The 21939-nt window shown below is 38.2% G+C and overlaps 1 protein-coding gene across 2 annotated transcripts in view; it reads right to left on the minus strand.

Moving 5' to 3' along the window:
• Positions 1 to 21939, minus strand: part of Vav3 (vav guanine nucleotide exchange factor 3) — a 319658-nt gene that overhangs the window by 40499 nt on the left and 257220 nt on the right. For both annotated transcript variants that reach the window (XM_005076659.4, XM_040752019.1), the window contains exon 20: positions 14987 to 15123. In XM_005076659.4, coding sequence (XP_005076716.1) covers positions 14987 to 15123 — 137 coding nt within the window. The remainder of the gene's footprint in view (positions 1 to 14986; positions 15124 to 21939) is intronic.

A 21939-nucleotide genomic window follows, 5' to 3' on the forward strand; every position in this document is an offset into this window, starting at 1 on the left:
ACTCTAGCAGTGCAGTTACATTTGTATAAGGGTCCCATTTGTTCCTTAAGGCAGAGATGTGAGAAGTACTCTGACCTATCTTAACAGATGAATAAAGTTAGAGCTCCTCTCTAATCCTGTAAGACATTCATCTTAGTTCTGGGAGATAATGCATGCTATGTTCAATGATTTCCATTTATTAAGGAAATAGTCACCCTACAACATTTGGAGGATTCAAAACAAAGCAGCATGTAGGCGGGATGTCTTCGGCTCCTTAGTGGATGTGTGTGGGATGCACGTTGGTAATTCATTAATACTAATGGGTGGACCAGCTGTCAATCCCCTACACATGGATTGAATTGCAGATTATAACTATGAAATAAACCGTCTTCAAAGGCAATGATTCAGTGTACTTAACGTGATCATCTATCTATGCGTGTTTTACTAACCTTGATGGAAGACACAAACAAAACTGAATCTTCTTTTATTCTTACATGAGCATTTTATTCTGGGTCAAATAATCAGTTTGTCACCTATTTTATGTCTATTTCAAATGCCAGACATAATGAGTAATCTTTTTGCTCTGTGAGTCCTTTAACATTTTCAAGGTCAACTTGAAAACACTCCTGTTCCGTACTAACGTGTCATCTGATATGGCATGTGCTATCTTTGTATGATGCATTTATACTTCAGGGACTCTTGCGTCATGTGATGGGACTTTTGTAAATTTAACATTGTAAGTCTGAGTCTTTTTATGAAATACTTTCTTTGGAAACGAACTGAGAAAATAAGTCATGAATTGCATATGATCAGAATAGAGGCACCTTTATGACTCATTAAATAAATTAAAGACACAGAGAAAATATTACATTATAATTCATACAATAATAATATCCTTTTTCGAAAAAGCAGGTTGTTTTCTGTAGGAAATATATTAAATGAAAATTATTGAAAACTTTCTCTGCTATTCCCAAATATCACAAATACAAATGCATAGTCAGGCACTTCCTTACTCCTAACTGACCTCAGGTTTTAACTATTCCTCACTTTTCTTCAAAAGGCTCTACAGTGGATAATAATGAATTTAAACTACTTTACATTTGCCGCTAGAAATAAACCTGTAATCTACCTGTAGAGAGAAACCCATTAATGCATGCCAAGATGCCATAGCGAAGACTGCATTTTTAAAACCACAGACAAGAAAGGCTTAACATGACAGAGGATGTCCTCCAAAAATCTTAATCGTAAATTGCTTAGCTTCTAACTTTGTGAGGGAAAAAAAAAGAACAAATTGCTTTAAGAAAAATATGACATCTCTTCCCCGTGGCTCATTTATCCCCCTAATACTATCTGGATTGGAGTTTTAATGCAGTCTTGGAAGAGCGTGGAATGATCTAAAACAGATTTGGAGAGCCAAATATAAAAGGGCTAGATTCATGGTTATTCATGAAAGGTGAGAAACTCTCCCCCATTACAGTGCCCTAAACACTCAGAAAATATGCATGACAGTGTTGGGAGGTTACTGAGCAGTTTATCTCACATGGCTAGTTGCCAGAGCAACTTCCCCCTGCCCAGCTGTGTCTCCACTATCAGAAATAAATGCCTTGGCCATTGGAAGAGGAGAACATATAGCAAGGCCACGAATTATTGGAATATTGACGACTAAGCACAGGAATTACTTTATTGGCTGGGGAGGTAGATGCAATTAAGTGATTAGATAGGTAAATAGAATAGATGTGAGCACTTTTTAAAAAAAAATCATCATGATGAGCTTTGTAAAGACAAGTAATGAAACAAAAGGTCCAACAACATGGAGGTGATCAGTAAAGAAAACAGTCTGAAAATGGCATTCACTACAGAGAGATTCCTTTTTACAGCTGTGGCCATATTGTAGCTGTCATATTCTGTGAGACACAAGTCCAGCCAGTTTTAAAAAGCATATAGAGGTAGTGTCACAGGAAGAGGCATCAGCATAGCTTGCTCTTTTCCCTAGTATCCTATAAAAAGCTGTGCAACTACGGGCAAGTAGCAGAGGTAAGCAATAATAATGACAAGATCTCCCATAAATGCCTCACCAGGTTGTTTTAAGGATGAGAGAATTAACATGCATAGAAGGCTTTTGAAGATGCTGAGTAGTCATTTTCTCTTTCAGTCACAATATTGTTTTTCAATTATTCTCCAATTATTCTTTTAAAATTTCACTGCAAATTGACCATTCACATGTTATTAAATTCAAATGTCTAAATCTATATATAACCCCATCATTCCCCTTGTATCCAGGCAAACGTACAAAGTCACAAATAACATGGACTTTCATTACCACTTTCATTTCAACGGGCAATCTATATTTTGGAGAGTTCATTGCTTTACACAAAGGTTTTCTTGTAAGTAAACATATTCTTTCATCACTCCCTGTCTCCTAAACATGGAGGAAAATAGCTATTTTTCTGCCAATGAACACTGACAGTTGTCAAATACCATTGTGTATAGTTAAGTTTGAAGAACCCCAAACTGTCATGTACAAAACAATGAAATGAAAGCTTCCTACTTTGTAATTTCATGTTGAGAAAGAACAGGATATTTGAATTTGGCTAGTGTATGAAGTGAAATAAAGATTTGAAATTCCTATTTCTGATATGTTCACTTCTACATAAGGAGCAATTCTGACTTACAGTTCTGTATAACTTTGTCAAACTTCATCTCTCGGCTCCATCTTTGAAATCACACTTGTTTTCAATTTATACAGATTGATCATTGGGTCAAGTCATCAAACTATAGGACAAAATCCATAATTATATTTGATAGATTTTCTAATGTATATGAAATGACTTCTCTTTGCTCCATCTCTGGAATTTCGGCTGATGGAAGTGGGGGAAAAAAACACTAAAAATCAAAAGTTGTAAATGTATCCTGAGGAAAAAAAAACTACTAAAAAGCCAGAAACTATATTTCTACACTTGTTAGATGTGAGGTAAATGTAACAGTGGAATGTTATTCCTCACATATTGGAGAAATGTCTATAGCAAGGTCTCTCTATATTTCTCCAACAAAAAAGAAAGCTCTGGTTATGGTTCTTGAGGCTTTTCCTCCCAACTCTTTTCCCCCCCATCTTCTTTTTTTTTCTACATTTAAATTAGAAACAATCTTATTTTACATATCAATATCAGTTCCCTTCCAACTTTTTTTTTTCATTTTTTATTTTAATTTTAAATAGCTTGTTTTACATGTCAATCCCAGTTCCCTCTCCCTCCCCTCTTCCCCGCACTCCCCTTCCCCCCCTCCCTCCTACCCTATTGCCAAATCCTTCCACATAGGGGATATCTAGAGTCTGTCATTTTACTCTTGGTAGGGTCAAGGCACTCCCCTCAGAGTCCAGGCTGAGAGAGCATCTCTCTTTGTGCTATAGGCACATGAAGACAGTTTGTATACCAGGGATAGACACTGATCCACAGCTCAGGGCCCCATAGGTTGCCCAGGCCTTCTCACTGACACTCACATATGGGGGGTCCAGATCAGTCCCATGCTGGCCTCCCCACTGTGGGTCTGGGGTCCAAGAGCACTCCCCTGTTCACATCAGCTGTCTCTGCTGGTTTTGCCAGCCCATTCTTTGCCAATTTGCTCATCACTCCTCTCTGTCACTGGGTTCCTTGGGTTCAGTTCAGTGATTAGTTGTGTGTTTGCCTCTGCTTCCATCAGTCACAGGATGAAGGCTCCCGGATGGTTATAGACATCAAGTTCATTATCAGGAATGGGCATTCGAGGTGGTCCCTCCACTATTGCTTAGCTTGCCAATTGATGTTATACCTTTAGATCACTCGAGGTCACTCTGGTGCCTGATCTGTCTTCGATCCTATGATTCCCATTTCCCCTATTCTACCCCCACCCCCTCAACTTCCTGTTCCCCCATGACCAACTCCCTTCCTCTTTACCCCCTCTATTCTTCCCAGGTCCCACTCCCCCCTCCCCTCGCCGTGTTCCCCATCCATTCAGAGGATCTTGTCTCCATCCTCTTCTCTTGGGTACTATGCATATATGCATATCTTTTAGGTTCTTTCCTGTTTCCCAGACTATCTGTGGAAGTGCAGACTGGCACTATCCTGATCCATGTCTAAAATCCATATATAAGTGAGTACATACCATGTTTGTCTTTTTGCGACTGGGTTACCTCACTCAGGATGGTTTCTTCCAGTGCTATCCATTTCCCTGCGAATTTCAAGATTCCATTGTTTTTTTCTGCCGAGTAATACTCCCTTGTGTAAATGTACCACATTTTCTCTATCCACTCTTCAGTTGAGGGGCATCTAGGTTGCTTCCAGGTTCTGGCTATTACAAACAATGCTGCTATGAACATAGTGGAGCAGATGCCCTTGTTGTATGAACCTGCCTCATTTGGATAAATGCCTAAGAGTGGAATTGCTGGGTCTAGTGGTAGATTAATTCCCATTTTCCTGAGGAATCTCCATACTGATTTCCAAAGAGGCTGTATGAGTCGGCATTCCCACCAGCAGTGGAGGAGTGTTCCTCTCTCTCCACATCCTCTCCAGCATAAATTGTCTTCGGTGTTTTTGATTCTAGCCATTCTGACAGGAGTAAGATGGTATCTCAGAGTTGTTTTGATTTGCATTTCCCTGATGGCTAAGGATGTTGAGCACTTTCTTAAGTGTCTCTTGGCCATTTTAGCCTCCTCTACTGAGAATTCTCTATTTAGCTCTGTACCCCACCTTTCAAGAGGATCCTTTGGTGTTTTGGAGACTTGTTTCTTGAGTTCTTTGTAAATTTTGGAGATTAGCCCTCTGTCAGATGTAGGGTTAGTGAATATCTTTTCCCATTCTGTGGCCTGCCTTTTTGTCTTTTTGACTGTGTCCTTTGCCTTACAGAAGCTTTTTAGTTTCAAAAGGTCCCATTTGTTAATTGTCGATCTCAGTGCCTGTGCCACTGGTGTTATGTTTAGGAAGTGGTCTCCTGTACCAACTCGTTGAAGAGTATCTCCCACTTTCTCTTCTAAAAGTTTCAGTGTGGCTGGATGTATGTTGAGATCTTTGATCCATTTGGACTTAAGTTTTGTACAAGGCGGATAAGACATACATGATGCAATCCTGACCCATATCCTCACAGCAGTGTTTTTGTTTTTCTTGTGAAATAAACAAGAAGTTTCATTGGTGGAAGAAAAATATCCAGTGAATTAAACCCAACCAGCACAGGAGTGAACCAAATTGCAAGCATTTGCTCAATACAAACCCTGCAAAGAAGAACAAGGTTCTGCTACATTTTGGAAGACATCCTACTTGGAGAAAAGTTGTATAACCTCCAAATTAATCCAGGCTCAACAATGGCCCAAAGAAATGTTTTTCTAATTATGGCCAACAACAAATACAATTTTTCATAACCTTAGCAATTCCGATCAGAAGCAAGCTAAAAGCAAATGCTCTAAGTGACAGCTTTATGTTCATGAAACATTAGGCATTTAAAAAAATAATTTATTTATTCTTATTTTATGTACATTAATGTTTTACCTATATGTATGTCTGTATGAGAGTGTTAGATCTTAGAGTTATAGACAGTTGTTAGCTGTCATGTAGGTGCTGGGGATTGAACTGGGGTTCTCTGAAAGAATAGTCACTGCTCTTAACTGCTAAGCCATCTCTCTCCAGCCCCTATATTAGGCATTTTAAAGGGATCATTTTCTACTGAGAGCAGAATTAGCGCTTTGATGAAAAGTTTGATGTTTCAATGTGTACAATGCATTGCGCTAGGCATGTGGGGAATATAAATGAATAAACATGACCACTTTTCAAGGACTGTTTGATAATATCGTTTTGTCAATTAACTTTATTTCCACTTTCGGTATTTTCATAGATTTATACGGGCTTGTAGAATCACTGAATGAAGTATTAATTTGCTATGATGAGGGTATCCAGAGCCTGGTTTTCTGCTTCTGGCCTTCTGATCTTAAGTGAATCACTCAATCTTATTCAGTTTCAATATCCTCTTCTATAAAGCAAGAGAATTGACCCAAGGATTTCCAAGGTCTCCAGTAGGGGCGAAATGCTCTATTTAGGTATCCTCGATTAATTCTACAGTTTCCCAGTCAGTTATTGTTGTCCCTGCAGGGTTTGGGTCCAAAACTTCTTCATCAGTGATCAGTAATTTAACCTGATAGCATTTACTGACAGAAGATAAGGACTTCCTCAAACTTTCATTTTGACTCAGTATGAAGTCATCTATTTACTCAAGCATATGGGATTGTCTTGTTAAAATTAGACATGATCAGATTCTTCAAGAATTTGAACCTTAAATAACTAAAATTCAGTATGTTACAAATTCATAAATCATTTGGTTCAGTGTCTTAAGGGGCTGTATGTGCTCAGGCTCTAGTGAACTCTTGATATGCCATCAATAGCCACACCAGAGGCAAATTCAGACTGACAGCCCACAGAATGTACTTTTTGTTGACATGGTCTTCCAGTCATTGTGCAAGAATGTAGCTTACATGGCAGTAACATAATGGACAAAAAGGTTGACAGAATTTCTCAGAACTTTATCCCTAAAAGTCTCACTTTGACTTTATACTAAAAAAAGACAAATCATCTGAATATGTACTTAGGAAGTAGAAACTTCCTCAAAGTACAGGTTAACCAAAACCTATGCTTTGTCCTGTGCCAAGTTCAAGAAAATTAACCAACAATGTCCATCTCGAGAGTTAAAAATTAGGACCTCACTCCCTGTGTCAGGAGCTTTGCCAATTCCCATAATACAGTCTGTACACTTGGAAACATTTTCACAAACCCCGTTTATGATTTATTCAATCAAAGCCAGTTGGCAATTACCCAGGAAAAGTGTTTCTTACAAGCCTTTACTAATGTCTATTATCTTCTATAATCATCTCTCCAGGGCCTTCCTTGCTCCATTACAATCATATGCTGCCTAGTTCTCCTTTCCTGTAATTAGGGACCATGATGCTCTCAGGGTCAAAATACTCAATATTTTGAGGCAAATACCTGTCAAAATAAAGGTCTTGTGATTATAGGATATACTGACCAACTAAGAATAGCTTTGTACCTCCACACTCACAAGTTCAATTTTGCCTTGATTACTTCTTATTCTATACAAGGGTTGAGAGCCAGAGAGAAAGCACAGGTGAACCGAGGTACTTCTTAACACGGGGCTCCCACACTCAATAAGGGGCTGCATGATCCGAACTGAGTCTTCGGTTTCATGGAGAATTGTCTTCACAGCATGACTCTGACTTGGGAAAGACACCTGTGAGTTCCCGCAGAGGCCAAGATGCTGACTTCTTCTAGCATCAAGTAAACAAGTTGGTTTTGTTTTGGATTTAGGAATCTGTTTTAACAACTGCGATTGGATAATCTTTACAAATAATTCCTTAACGTTTCTATATGCCTCTGACTTGGACACAGATGGACATTTGAACTTTACATCAAGAGAGAAAACACAGAGTTTTAGGAAATGCTCTTGGAGCTAACATTCTCATGTGTTCTAGGGCTAGGAAAGTGTGATCTTCTTAAACCTTTACAGTACCTTCCATAGTTGCAGGGAGGGAAGCTCAAGTTCTCCCTTTTCTCTCTACTTCCCTCCTCCCTCCTGATCAGACTGTGACAAGTTGTCATTGAGCCAAGTTCTTTCTCTGTAAACTGTTGACTATGTACCACATCACCCTCCAACTTTTATAATTGCCTTTTAGTTCCAATTAGCTTGCAAAATGCCTCCAATGGCATATTCGGGTATTCATAAATGACAGAGAAGCAAATAAAACCCCATGATCTAGGACACAGGATCCTCGTTGTTTCAAGATCTTTTAATCTAAGAAGAAAACACACAGGGAGCACTCTATTGTAGTAGAAATTGTAGATGGCACATTTGCTTGCCGGCCCTTCTCCTCTCCTCCCCCCGGCTGCCCTCCATCTTCTTTCTGGTAAGTATAATTCATATATTTTCTATGAAAATATTTCTCATACGAAAAAGCCACTCCAGCATGAGAGTCTGTCTTTACATATCATATTACTTAAAAGCAACAGGTTAGCTATCAAAGGTCAGATGGTGTGAACGGAACTGTTCTGCGTGTTGTTAGGAAACAGCCATGCCTTACACCTGCACCAGGAAATGCAACTCTAAATGGCCAATTTCCTACTGGCTATTCATTTCTTTTGAAGACAATTTTATATAGCTTTCAAGGAAAAGAAAAGACAAAGAAAGGAAGACGCTGCCAAAATGAATTCCTTGGAAGGGAAGGCAGAACATAGTGCATTTTCACAGCTCAATTGACAGTTCATTGTTTGAAAGAAGTTATAATGAAAATGCAGAGAGCCCACTTACTTCAACAGAAATTACTGTTGTGATAATAACAATGCAGAGGAGACTAATATCTATTCAAAGAAAGATTCCCTGATCCATCCTGGAGAGTAATTTGTATGCTCTGGGCATGGTGTGTGTTGAAAACATGACAATCTACAATAAAATCTGACTTTCTGCATTAATAAGTGAAGTGACTCACTTGAAAGAGAAAGCAGCTTAGAAAGCAAAACTTCTTGAAAATGTACAAAGAGGCCCAAGCTCTTAACTAGCACAAAATTTCTTTTTAAGATTCAAATGCAAATCATTTACAGTAAGTACTTCAAATTTTAATCTACAAGTTAACCTCTGTGCGTGTTTTTAAAAGTAGGATTTACAAAAACCTCTTAGCAAAAAACTCAAAATAATGCATCCTCAGTCTTGATCATTCAGATTATAAACTAGTGGCATTGTTTCTGGTCCTTCCAATATGAAACACGGAGTGAATGAAACACTGTAGGCAATTTCCATGTATTTGGGTGAATGACTAAATAGACAGACTGATAGATGTGTCTGGATGGTTGGATACTGCTTAGTAGTTACATTATGATATTCCTGATTTAGTTTACAGTGATCATTGTCACCCCCACTTTTAATGTAATAAAACGGAAGCACTTAGACTTACCAGCTTTCCTGGTAAGCAGCAGCCAGTAAAACTCAGTAAAGAGAGCTCTGATTTCCTATGAGACCAGCATAGGAAGTGAAAAACACTTCATTTTCTTCCTTGGTGCTAATTATGTATGATCTCAAATGAGATAGGATAGGATACCAGAAGAGGTGTGTGAAAATATATTCTTGAAGTAATTAAACAAAAAATACAGTCCCTTAGAGGAACTTGCATATTGAAGGGTGCAAACTACAAAGTATATGTTTTCCTTGAGCATGAAAAATAAAAAATATATACATGGAGATCCTGTATACATACACCCTCCACCCCCTGCAGAACTTAAAAAAAAATCAACCAAAGTATTTATCTGAGAAAGAACAAGAAGAAGACACTCTAGGTTTTATTTTGTTTTGTTAATAAATACAGAAAACAAATATGTTAATTTCATGGTTGGGGTAAGTATATCTTTATTGCATGCTAATAATTTGAAAGCACTCCCTTTATCTAGTTTCTGTTGTAGTCAAATTTTTTTTAAATGAGTTCATTAGAACACCTTGGGGTTTTGGCAATATTTAATGGATTGGTTTTCATTCAATGACCACATAATAAGCTAGAGATGATGCCATAATTACCATGGAATCATACCAAGTTGATCTTTTATTCAGTGGCTCACATAAGATTTATTTGGGGCTTAATGCAAGCCTGGGTTAAAACCAAGCCCATTGTTTCCTAATCTTCAGAAGCAGGGCTGTATGCTGGTATTATAACTGCCCCCCACATGTGCTTTTAATCAGTGTAATGAACACAGCTCTTGTCTGCCCACCTTGTGTGACATCTAAAATTAAGCCACATAGTAATTGAAAGACCCTATCCAAGCCATACAGCTATTTGGTCACAGGTAAATGACTTCACTCCAGGATTTCTCACTCTGTTACTGTTCCTTCCAATAAGTTCATCTAAATAGCCCTCAAATGATTTATAGCTACTCACAAGACAATGAAGGCATATGCTATATCTAAGGCAGAAATGGTAGGCGAATTTTTATCACATGTATGACAATATAAACCTCTTACTAGTTGGCAGCAAGCATGAAAGATTCCTCTAAAAATAGGAGACTTAAAGTCAAACCAATGAAAATTCATCCTGGAACTTGATGTGTCTGAGCAGTTCAAAGCTAGCACTTGAAGCATAATTGCTATCTGGAATAAATGTACTAAATGTTCTCTGTTCTAAGCATTAACCACTCTTCTTCCTAACAATTCGACCTGCATTCCACTACGGAAAAGTCATAGATAAACTTTGTCCTTCAGTGCTTCTCCCCATTTATATTATGACTCTCTTGAATATTTCCAAAGCCCTTTTAGCACCACACCAGAAAATTTTCATACGGGCTTGTACATTCAGGCCACTGACCAGCAAATGACAATAGCAATATTGTTTTTGTGTAGGGCAGTACAATTTAGTAAAACGAGTATGTGACCAACTAGAGCAGAACCTGAATAGTCCTACTTTCAAGACAGTGTGATGTAGGGACTAAAATAAGCACTAAATAAATCTATAAGCATTATGAAAAATATTGAAAGCATCTCATTGCCTAAACCTACTTTGCTACAAAAAAAAACAGTGAATACAATTTAAAATATACAATTAAGTTTGATGTATACAAGGCAGCTTCTAGGGGTCCTGATGAGCCATCCCCATGATCTTCACTGTGGTCTCAAACATACCACCATTCAGGTACCACTTATATGCCCCAATAGTTCCAATATTTTGTGCTTAGCTTCACTATTTCCTATTGATGTCTCTGGAATGAGAAATTGACTGGCTTTTCGCATCCTCAAGGACGACTTAAAAAGTAAGTGAACACATGGGGATTGCTCTAGTTTCCTTTGTGTTGCTGTGATAAAATGTCCAGTCAAAAGCAACTTGGGAATTCCAGTTTACAATTATATGTTAGTCTATCACTGTAGGAAAGTCATGGTAGGAACTTCAAAGAGCTAGTCATATCACATCCACAACTAAAAGCAGTGACAAACTAATACATGCATGCTCACTTATTTGCTTATATTGAACAACTTGATTTGTCCACTCTTAGACAGTTCAGGAAGCCCCTGGCTGGGGAACAGTGTTTCCTATAGTGGGGCAGGTACTATACACAAATTAACTTAATCAAGATAATTCCCTAATGACATTCCCACGGCCAATTCACTCTAGACAATCCCTCACGGAAATTCTCTTCCCAATTGACTCCGGGTGGTGAGAAATTGACAATGAAAGGTAGTCAGTCATCCTAAGAATGATAAGGGTTAAGTAAGAGACTCATGAAACAAGAAGTCAGAAAAGGAGCAAGGTTGCAGAACTGATTCTGTGGTTCATAAACGCAACTGTTATGGAAAAGAAACATGAACCCTACGTGGACAGAAGGAAAAACTGAAAGACATTCATAGATTGTTTAATCATATCTGAATTTTGCAGGAGTACGGAAGATGTCTGTTAGTAGACAAATTCTGCAAGTGAGAATAGAAATTAAAGCTAACAAGAGATGCCATATGACACAAATTTAGGGCAAGTGTCATAGTTTGAACAGAAACTTTACAATGGAGAGGGAGAGTAAAAAATTCTTTGAAGGTTATTTATAAGCTAAAATAAAGAGGAACTTATGGCGAGGAGATATACAGAAGAAAATGAGAGGAAAGACAGAGTCTACAGAAATGCCAGACATTGAGTATAGGAGGGCAGATAACTTGGGTGTTTATAAAAACAGTCAAAAAATAATAACATTTAAGCAATACTAGCAATTACTTTGACCTAAATGACCTAAATTGTAAAATACTCTACTGCTTATAAATAGAATATACATTCTTCGTATGCCTACACAGAACATTTATCAACATTGATGAAATAATGCTTAATTAATTTAAAATGATCAAGTAATACAATCTATATTCTCTTGTGAAATGAAACTAGAAATTAAGAACATACCAAAGACAACTGTTTAGCTTGACTTTAACACTATGCAAGACATATATAAATAGAAAGATCACATGTTGTCACCACCCTGTGTAATTTTTATATTTTTACATGCCATTGGGAAAGATCAATGTATTTTAAGCAAAGACATTAAGAATATTTGGGAAATTCCTTAATACCTAGAAACCAACTAGTCTAGTTTCTAAATTCTCAAAAGGAGATGAAAGTACTGTGAGCCAACCCCAAGTAAAATGAAGTACTCCAGAGTCTACAGATGCAGCAGAAGTAGTGTTTAGAACTTGTAGTACTATCTGCCTGTTAGAAAATAAAACACACAAATCATAAACAACCGTGTTACCCCAGGAGCCTAAAAAAACCTCTCAAGCTGCTATTAAAACCAAAGTAATAGAAGGCGGTGAGGATAATTTTGGGAGAAGCAATCACTGATGTAAGAAATAAGAGAGAGAGAAAGAGAGAGGGAGGGCGAGAAACCATAACCGGCTTCTATGTTGAGAACAGTAGACACAACAGTCACCCTGTCAAAATTAATCAGGAGAGGATCCAAGGAGAAAGGATGGGGATGATTAGAGGGATATTGCAAGTGGTGACACCACTACAGATTCTAGAGACCCAAATCAACACAATATTATGACCATCAGGCCATTAAATTTAATGACATAAAATACAAAGATTCTTAGAAAAAGACCAACTACCTTAACTCCATGAAGAAAAAATCAGATAAGAGCAGGCAGCATTTTACTTATAAAGAAATTTACTTTGCACTTTAAAGAAACTGTCCTACTTCCCAGGTGACGTCATGCTCAGTGGTAAAGAACTTGATGGTTGGTGCTTTTCCCTCAGATGAGAAATACACCCATGATACACTCTCGTATCACTTCCCCTTAACACTTTACAAATATTATAGCCATTGACACAAGGTAAGAAGAAGAACTTTAATACATCTAGACCAGAAAGGATGAAGTCAACATAATCATTTATAGAAAACCTTTGATCGGATATGATGATGAAAATTCTAAGAATAACTGAGAATGAGAATAGTTCCAGGACACAAACTCAACGCAGAAAACAGTAAGTGTAGGCTGGAGAGGGGCTCAGTGAATAAGAGCACTTGTTGCGCATGCATGAGGACATGAGCTCAAATACTCTGAACCCATGTAGCCAGCAGCGCATGATCATACACGCCTGCCACCCTAGCACTGTGGGAGGTGGGGACAAGAGGACTGATGTGATTTCTTGGCTGCCAGCCTCGTGCCAGGTTCAGTGCCTTGTCTCAAGAGATTAAAGCAGGTAGTGCTAGACTAGAACACTGATTGCTTGCCTATGGCCTCCATTGGAATGAAGTAACCCACAGACCTGCATATGCACATGCGCATATACCCCACACAGATATACCCACACCCACATTCAACATACTACAAAGCTACATAAAGAGGAAACATACATTATTTTTAAAAATGTACAAACATATCAAGGTTCTGAAAGAAGAATGACAGCTGCCTTTGGGTAGGACTCAGAAGTAGATCATCAATGGACCTCAAACACATTTGAGATGGGTGAATGTATTTATTTCCTTGATCACAGTGATCTACACACACACACACACACACACACACACACACACACACACACACACACAAAAGTTTCCAAATTATGCATTTCAAATATTTGTGATTTATCATATACCTCAAAGCTGCTCTTCTTTTTCCTAAGTGGCAGGCACTATTGATACAAGCTAAGAGTAGACTTTGTAGGATGTAACTAGAACAAGAGCAGACAAAACTGAGTATAGACTACTTCACCAATGAATTTAGCTTTGAGAGGAAGAGACAGAAGGTGAGGGAATGGGGGAGTCTGAAAGAACAAACTAGATAAAATGTTGAGTTATGTGTTTTGAAACAGGAGGAATCCACACATATTAAATGTGGTACAGAGGAGATGCCATGGGCCGGGAAGTTAAAAATTTAGGATGGAAAATTCAAACAGAAAGCAGTCTTGAATAAGGGGCCTTGCAGGTACAAATGAAGATGTTTTGTGTTTAGATGGAAGGATATGAGTTAATACATTTAATTTGTTATTTTTTTCACTTCCTTAGTTTGGGAAGGATGATAGATGAGAGGAAAAAGATACTTGGGAGAAATGTTGGGATTTTGGGAAGTCATTGGCTACAGTGGTTGAAATGATGGAGGGGACATGTGTAAGATGCAGGAGCACTCTGAAGTGACAAGAGAGCAGTGAAACAGCTACAAATACGATGGAGGCCATTTTCATGTGCACAGTAGGCTGCTTTGTCCTATGGTCCTTCTCTGCTTCCTTTTCCTTTAGCCATGATCAAATTTCACTCACAGGCCATTCTTCCTACTTAACCTCAACCCCTCCCCCATTATCATCATTGTACAGTGGCTAGTTAACACATTCTACAACTTTATTGGCAAAAAAATACAAAACACAGACTCCCTTAACAAACCACAATATTCTGTTAGCCAGCTATGTAAAATCTTAATGTCATACCATATTTTTCTCAACAAAAATGCCTAAATCATAGGTAGCCTTATTAGCAAAGAGAGTTTTCATCACCAGCAAATATCAACAAAATCAATTACTTCTTACATTTAATATAGTTTATGAATAATGCCTAGAGAGCATCTAAGATTTTCAGGTATCATGCATGGGTGTACAAAAAGTCAAATAGAGCACCAAATGGCCACTGGCAAGTCAGTCAGGTACATTCCATGAATTGAACTCTTAATATATTAAAGCCATGCAGGTTAGATCATACCTACAGGTACTAGGCTTGGGAAAAAGTTCCAGTCAAGTATGAATTTTTAATAAAAATGATAATTATGACTCACAGCACTGACACTGTTTTTTCTTTAGTGTTATAACACTCGTGGCCATCTTGGCATTGCAAACATGAGGAAGTTTAATAAATAATAACCCTACCAAAGCATATAAGGTTTCTGAAGCTTAAGTATGCAATCAGTTTTTAAAGGCAAACATTTTGTTTTGTATTCAATAGCCAATCATAAATTAGATCAAAGTGGTTATTATCTGGGCCAGTACCTGCCAAAATGCACTGTGTGCATCTCCTCTCAGAAGTTCAACAGTGTCTCCTGCCTGGATATGCAACGGTGGTCCTTCATGAAGAGCTGGGGGTGGGGTCCCAGTGTAGTTCCTAATGACCTGCATCTTTGGCAAACCTGAAAATAAACAACACACTGTTTACAATAGAAAACACAATGATGTGGGGAGGCTACATGCGCTTTGAAGAAAGGAAAAGGAAAGCTCACTACTAGCATTAAAATGTTTAATTCTGCCAGCCTCAGATAAATGTCTGAAGTAGTTCAGATGGAATGCTTCTCAACTTCCTCATCACCCAAGATGGTGCGAAAATAAGATATATGCTTATACCCTGGTCCCTTTCATACCTTTCCTTTCTTCACTGTCAGTCTCTTTTTAGTTGAAAAAAATATTTCTCTTTCAGTTGATGTCTGCTTCAAAAAAACATATCACGTTTGGAAAAGAATCAATTTTTTCATCAGCTATACCCTTTCTGCCTATTACTTTCCTCTTGGGTACTGGCTGATTTCATCACTAAGGAGGCTCTCCCTTTCTGTGTATGTATCACACTGCCCAGGAGAAGGCTCCTATCTTAAGGTTATCTTTGGAATTCAAAAGCAAAAAGGTGATGGATGTGTGACAGCAATTCTTGAGACATTTATATGGAGAAAAACTCTGGGCTCAAATTTAGGCTTGCAAAACAGACCCAATAAATGGAACATGTCTAAGCCAATAGCATCAGTGATATTAAAAACACAGACCCATCTCTGTCTTGCACTTCTTTCAATGTGCAATGAGGGCCTTGGTTCAATATTTCATTTCAGAGAACAGGTAGCTTCAATTATATAGGGACCTAATTGCACCAATACTGCTCACAAATGTACAACAACCTCACAGTCACTTTTTCATTTATAGATAAAGCTGCTCCCTACTAAAACAGAGATCACTTATAAACATCACCATCTCTTACCCATTCAGGGGGCATGAGCTATTGCTTATTATGCTTGAGAAGTGTTTATTCTAATGACTGTGGTGACTGGTTGGAAGCACAGTACTCCGTCCATGAAGGACCAGTGACAGTCATTTGGTTCTGGATATCCCAGCTACTTTAAAAAGGCTACATGAAATGTTCTATCAAAGAGATCTCAAAATCCTTTTCAATCATTATCTAGTCCCCAACAAAAACAGTGGAGTTGCTATAGATGAAACAGAAGGAATGTGTTAGTCAATGCATTCTTGTCAATCCAGTCAGTGGAAGGTAGAGGCCTGAAATTCAATCGACCTTCACTCCAGCTGAGTTGCTATGGCTTTGGAGGTACAATATAAGTTGCTACATCTCCCCTCTGCTTCAGCGCATCAGAAACCTTGGAGGGATGGTGACTTTAATCCTACTTTAATTTTCTATGTAGAGTTTCCCTCTGAGATGTTATGAGGTGGCACCCTAAGGCAAACAACAGACTTTATTGTCTTTCCCCAAAAGCAGCACCCCTAGTGAGTTCTCCAGGGTGAAGCACTCATCAGACTTGATTTTCACAAGCTAAATGCCTTGAGTATTGAGAGAGCTCATTTTACCATCTATGAAATTGCTACTACTACACCTCCCATATGCACAGCCAATGTGAAAACAGGATTCAGTAGAACGTGGAATTCTTCACCTGCAGTCTGGGTTGCATGATGGATTTCCACATTTAGATTCAGATTTGTACTTTAGTCTGTTTTAATAGTGAATCACCAATGCTTGGAGAACATCTGATTTGGTAAATACCCTGGGCAAGTCTGATTTTATGCCATTTTTTAAAAATATATGCTAAAGGCAAGAAAGAATAGTTTTGAGCATGAAAGAACTCATCTGTCCTTAAATAGCAAGGCCATTGGAGAGCTGTGACCTTCACTGTAGTTATCTGTATGACACCTGATGATACTGAGAGTCCTCTTATTGTCAACATGCCCAAGGTAGATATTCTCAAAAAGAAGTGATTAAAAATGCATAGACATTTAAGGCAACACATTAACTTTGACAACAGTTCACTACTTAAATATACATTAGATATTATAATGCAAAATATCCACTTTGCACACAAGCTATGAGAAGCCAGGTCCTGAGTGACACTGCCTTGGGTCTATTATGGAGATTGGATTGCCATAACACTTGTAAAATAATTGACACCTAAAATAGAAAATAATACATAAATGAACATAAACTAAGAAAAATGCTCTATGTTGCAAAGTAGCTATGATGGACTTAACTTTCATAGTGCTATTTGTTCTTCCTTTTTACTAACTCTATCATTTTAGCTATTACTTTCTTAAGGGAAGCTGATCTAATTGCACACTAACAGAGACAAGTTGCTCAGCCTGTTCTTAAAATAAAAATGTGTTAAGTTGGCCAGATGAAGGTTCAGCCATGTCATATTCAAAAGGATGTTGTAACTAGCCTCAATTTAGTTACAAGCCAACTGGCAAGTTCAGGGTTCTTCCACTGGCATAAACTATTTGGGAATACATTGTAACCTTATGATATAATAGAATTTATATATTTTTGTCCTTTCAAGAATAATCTGTGGCTATTTGTTTCTAATGGATTAGTACTTCCCATTTCACCATTGCCTATTGTTAGAGCCACAGAACCACAGAGATCAAAGGAAAAACGAATGAAATAAGGGCCTACCGATGTGATGAAAATGGTCACTTTGCCCTTTGCAGGCATCCAACACTGGTGGAAAGAATGGTTGCTTCCCAAAAGACCCATTTAACCAAAAACAGAACATTGCCATGAAAATAATTACATAATCACATAATCATAGTAATTGAGAGTCAAAAAATCTTACTAAAAAGAAAAAGAGGAATGGGTTAAACTTTCACATCAGCACTCTGTTATCAATTTAATACTTACCACAGCAGGAATCACACTCCATAAATGAGATCAAGACCAAGAGTGAATTACATTTATAGATGCTCACCCTAGGAATAGGCATTGGCTGTTGATTTAATAGGAGGTCCTTCTCTCCTACTTAGAGTCTGCCAGACAGGTGCTCTGTTTAAAACTAACCAGGGCAGTGGAAACTCAGCCATTGTGGCATCCAGTTTACCATATGTCTTACTAAAAGATCTCTCTCCCGGTATGGCGTATTTCCATTGACCTGCCTCCCTCCAGCTGGAAGTACTCCAAAGAAGGCAAGTCCCTGTTTTGTAGATTAACCTTTCAAAAATTGTTCAAGAAAATCCCTGGCTGGAGAGATGGCTCAGTGGATAAAGAGCCCTGGCTGCTCTTCCAGAGGATCTGAGTTCAATTCCCAGCACCTACATGGCAACTCACAGCTGGTTGTATCTCCAGTTCCAGCAGATCTTGCATCCTCACATATATATATATATATATATATATATATATATATATATATATGCAGGCAAAACATCAATGCACGTAAAATAAAAATAAAGCATTAAAAAAAGAGAATCCATAAATTCTAAAATAAAAACCACATTTTCCTTTGGTGAACAATACAAAAACACAACAAACAAACAGAACATGAACTATAGGAATGGAAAAAGAATTTTCCTCATTGCTAATATCCAGAAACAGTCAATATTTTCCTTCTAAAATGACCAAAATCATACATTTAATTACATTATAAATCAACAGCTCACTCAAGAAAGTCACTCCTCTGTGGATTCTTTCTGCTCTAGGACTATTAAAAATGAAAATTCTGGTCAATCACAGGGCTGCTCATAAAGATCTGAGTATTCATACTGCAACGACCCTCAGGCACTAACAGTATACTACCCATGTGCAATTTTAACATATATTTGGGCCACCTTGGAAATTCCCCAGACTTTATAGAATCAACTATCTCTGAGGGAATATTATGAAAATGGCTTAGCCAAAGTTAGAACCCCAGCCAAATGTTTATTTTGGCTTGCTTCACTCCACACAACAAATTGTTACACAACAAATATATAATACCCTAAATATTTAACCTGTGGCAAATTTTTCTCTCTATGTTTTGCACACACTTGTGATTGTGCTTTATCTTACGCTAAAAGAAAAAAAAAACCTCCCAACCCATCCTTATGCATGTGGAGATTCAGTTCATGAAAGAAATGGAATCTTTACAACTATGGCCAAACTCCTGTGACAGCCACAAAGTTCTACATAAAAAAACCCCACACATCTAAGTACATGAAACACTAAGGTTACAACAATAATATCAACAACAACAAAATACAAGTGATTCTAAAGGAGGACCTGAAACTTGCTTCCAAAACGGATTTTAGGATTTTAGGAATGACGCACACCAAGAACACTAAATACTTCTTAAAAATGTTAATTCTCAGTAGAATCTTATGAGGAACTTGCCAGATATAAGCTATTTCACTGGCAATTTTCACTTAAATCCTCAAACTCCAATGAAAGCAACAGTACTAGTCTGTACTGTATCTGCTAAGCAGGAAGAAGAGACTAGCATTCATCCACCATACTGAGGTCCCTGCCCAAATGCAATGTGCTTCCCCAGGCTCATAATTTAGAGGAGGAGGAGGATCCCTAGCAGACAAACAGTTTGTCAGTAATGTGCTAGCATTTTACCTCTGAGTCCTACTTGGTTCATCCTGGGGAAACTGATCACAGGCATAAGCAATTCATTCGCTCATGTACAGTGTTGTCAGTACGCCATAGCGCAGGGCATGGCAGTTTCAACACAGAGCAAGAATAAGATTCCAGTCTTCCAAACACACTGATTCTGAACACAAAAGCAACAGTATACTAGGTCATGGATTCCTTTGCAGGAGACACTTTTAAAGAATTTTTAAGTTACTATCTACAAGATTTTTAGAAAAAAAATTCAGTTAAGTCTTGCATAGGATCCTGAGATATGTGTTTTATTATTTACTATTAGTCTCTTGGCTGGGACTTGCAAACTTTAGGCAGGCTTTGAAGTCTCCTCTTGTGGATACATGTCTGGAGCTCATGACCAACGTTCACCATGAGGAAACTTGCCTTTGAGACAAATACAGTGAAGTAAGTAGAGTCTGGTATCTCTCCAACAGGTCTCCTTAATTAACACACAGGGTGCTTGTGTAATGGTCCAGTGGGTAAGAGAATTTTCTGTGCACATGAGGACCTGTATCTGGGTCCCAAGCATACATGAAAAAGCAATGGACATGGCTGTGAACCTGTAACAACAGCCTAGGGGTATGGAGGTAGACAGGATCATTGGGACTTGCTGACTACCTGACCTAACCAAGTACAACAAGCTTGAGGTTAGTGAGAGATCCTTTCTCAATAAATACAGCAGAGTGGTAAAGCAGAACTCACCTTCTCCATCCCCTGGCCTCCAACTACTAATTCCCCCACACTGAGAGGGAGGGAAGGAAGGAGAGAGACAGAGAGAGAGAGACACACACACACACACACACACAGAGAGAGAGAGAGAGAGAGAGAGAGAGAGAGAGAGAGAGAGAGAGAGAGAGAGAAACTACATATATTAATGCATACAACGTTAATTGATTAGCAACTCATTACTAGTATCTGGGCCCCTCCTGAAACGATCTTTGCTCCTTGCATGAGGCCCTGTAGACTAGACCGGGTGGGAGATGCCAGGATTCCCTGTGTAGCACACTTTCCAGGTCTCTTTCAAAGAGAGCTCTACTCCTTCCTGTATCTGTAGTCTTTCTTGAGAAGCAAAAGCCTCAGGATGGAAACCATCTGCTCTGACATAAGCAGACAATTTGATTCAAAGAACTATCCTTGAAGAACTAATTGTTCACAGAGGGAACACTTTCCATCAATGGTTTAAAAAAATCATCTAGAGAAGCCTCCTTTTATAAACTATAATGAGTCAAATGAAGGAAATAGTCACTGCTCATATACAATAAGGATCAGGCATAGAAGCCTTCCTTCAACTTCATAAACAGATTAGTCACTCTCTGGTATTTGCCTACTGAAGTCTTAGTGAATTTTGAATTAAAAGTGAAAGATAAAATAACACCCTCTTAAACTTATTAATGGAATAAAAAGACAGTATTGCCTACTGCGTTTCACAGAAGTATAAATTCCTGTGCACTACTTTAACATTGAATATATGCATTTTAGTGAAAAAAATAATGTTTTTCTAAAATCTTGATGTCAGATCAAAAGCCTGGGAAAACATACTATGGACACCTAGGTAGATTCCTGGGTAGATGAAGGCTACAATTTAAGGAGCAGAGATCTAAGCTGTCTTATTAGGCCTTTAATGATCAAAAAGAATACTATCACTTGAGTTCAAATAATAGAATCATCACCTAGTCTAACCATCATATGATTCATGCTATAAAACTAAGAACCAAAGTGGCAAGCACACCAACTACATGGTTAGAGGTAGAGAGAAAGCTAGAATCGGCACTGCTCTTGCTTCAGGTCACCTCCCTGCAGCCTGTCACCTACAAAACACTCCACAGAAAATGAGACCATGGCTGAACAACAGCTCCTATCAATGACCATGCATGTTTCATCATGGTCTGATACCTTGGAAATGAGGCAAAGAAGAACATAACCCACCCTCAAGTAGCACAAGATTGAAACTCCAAAAGATCACCATAAATGCTAAGAAGAAAGTGGTAACTCCTCCTGGTGTATTCTAATGACAAAAATTACTAGGAAAAAAATCTATGAAAGTCAGTCCTGGCATATCCAGGGTCTGAGGCAGGTAGCTACACACAACTCTATCTGCCTAGAGTTATAATCATATAAGCAATATCATTCTGTACTTCTGGCCACATCTAAGTGTCCCAAGCATGGCAATCAAACCAAAGATTATAGTAAATAGAACAAGCATGTGAAATGCCAGTAGCTTAGAGGACACAGAGAGCTGCCCAGTGGGTACTTACTTCTGATCAAATTTGTTCTAACACATGCAAGCATGCCAGATAGAGAAGCCAGCAGGGAACAGTGATTTGCTAACTTCAGAGAAAAAAAGACT

This window comes from Mesocricetus auratus, unplaced genomic scaffold (genome assembly GCF_017639785.1).
Source record: "Mesocricetus auratus isolate SY011 unplaced genomic scaffold, BCM_Maur_2.0 Super-Scaffold_100009, whole genome shotgun sequence".
In the NCBI taxonomy this organism is placed as follows: Eukaryota; Metazoa; Chordata; class Mammalia; order Rodentia; family Cricetidae; genus Mesocricetus; species Mesocricetus auratus.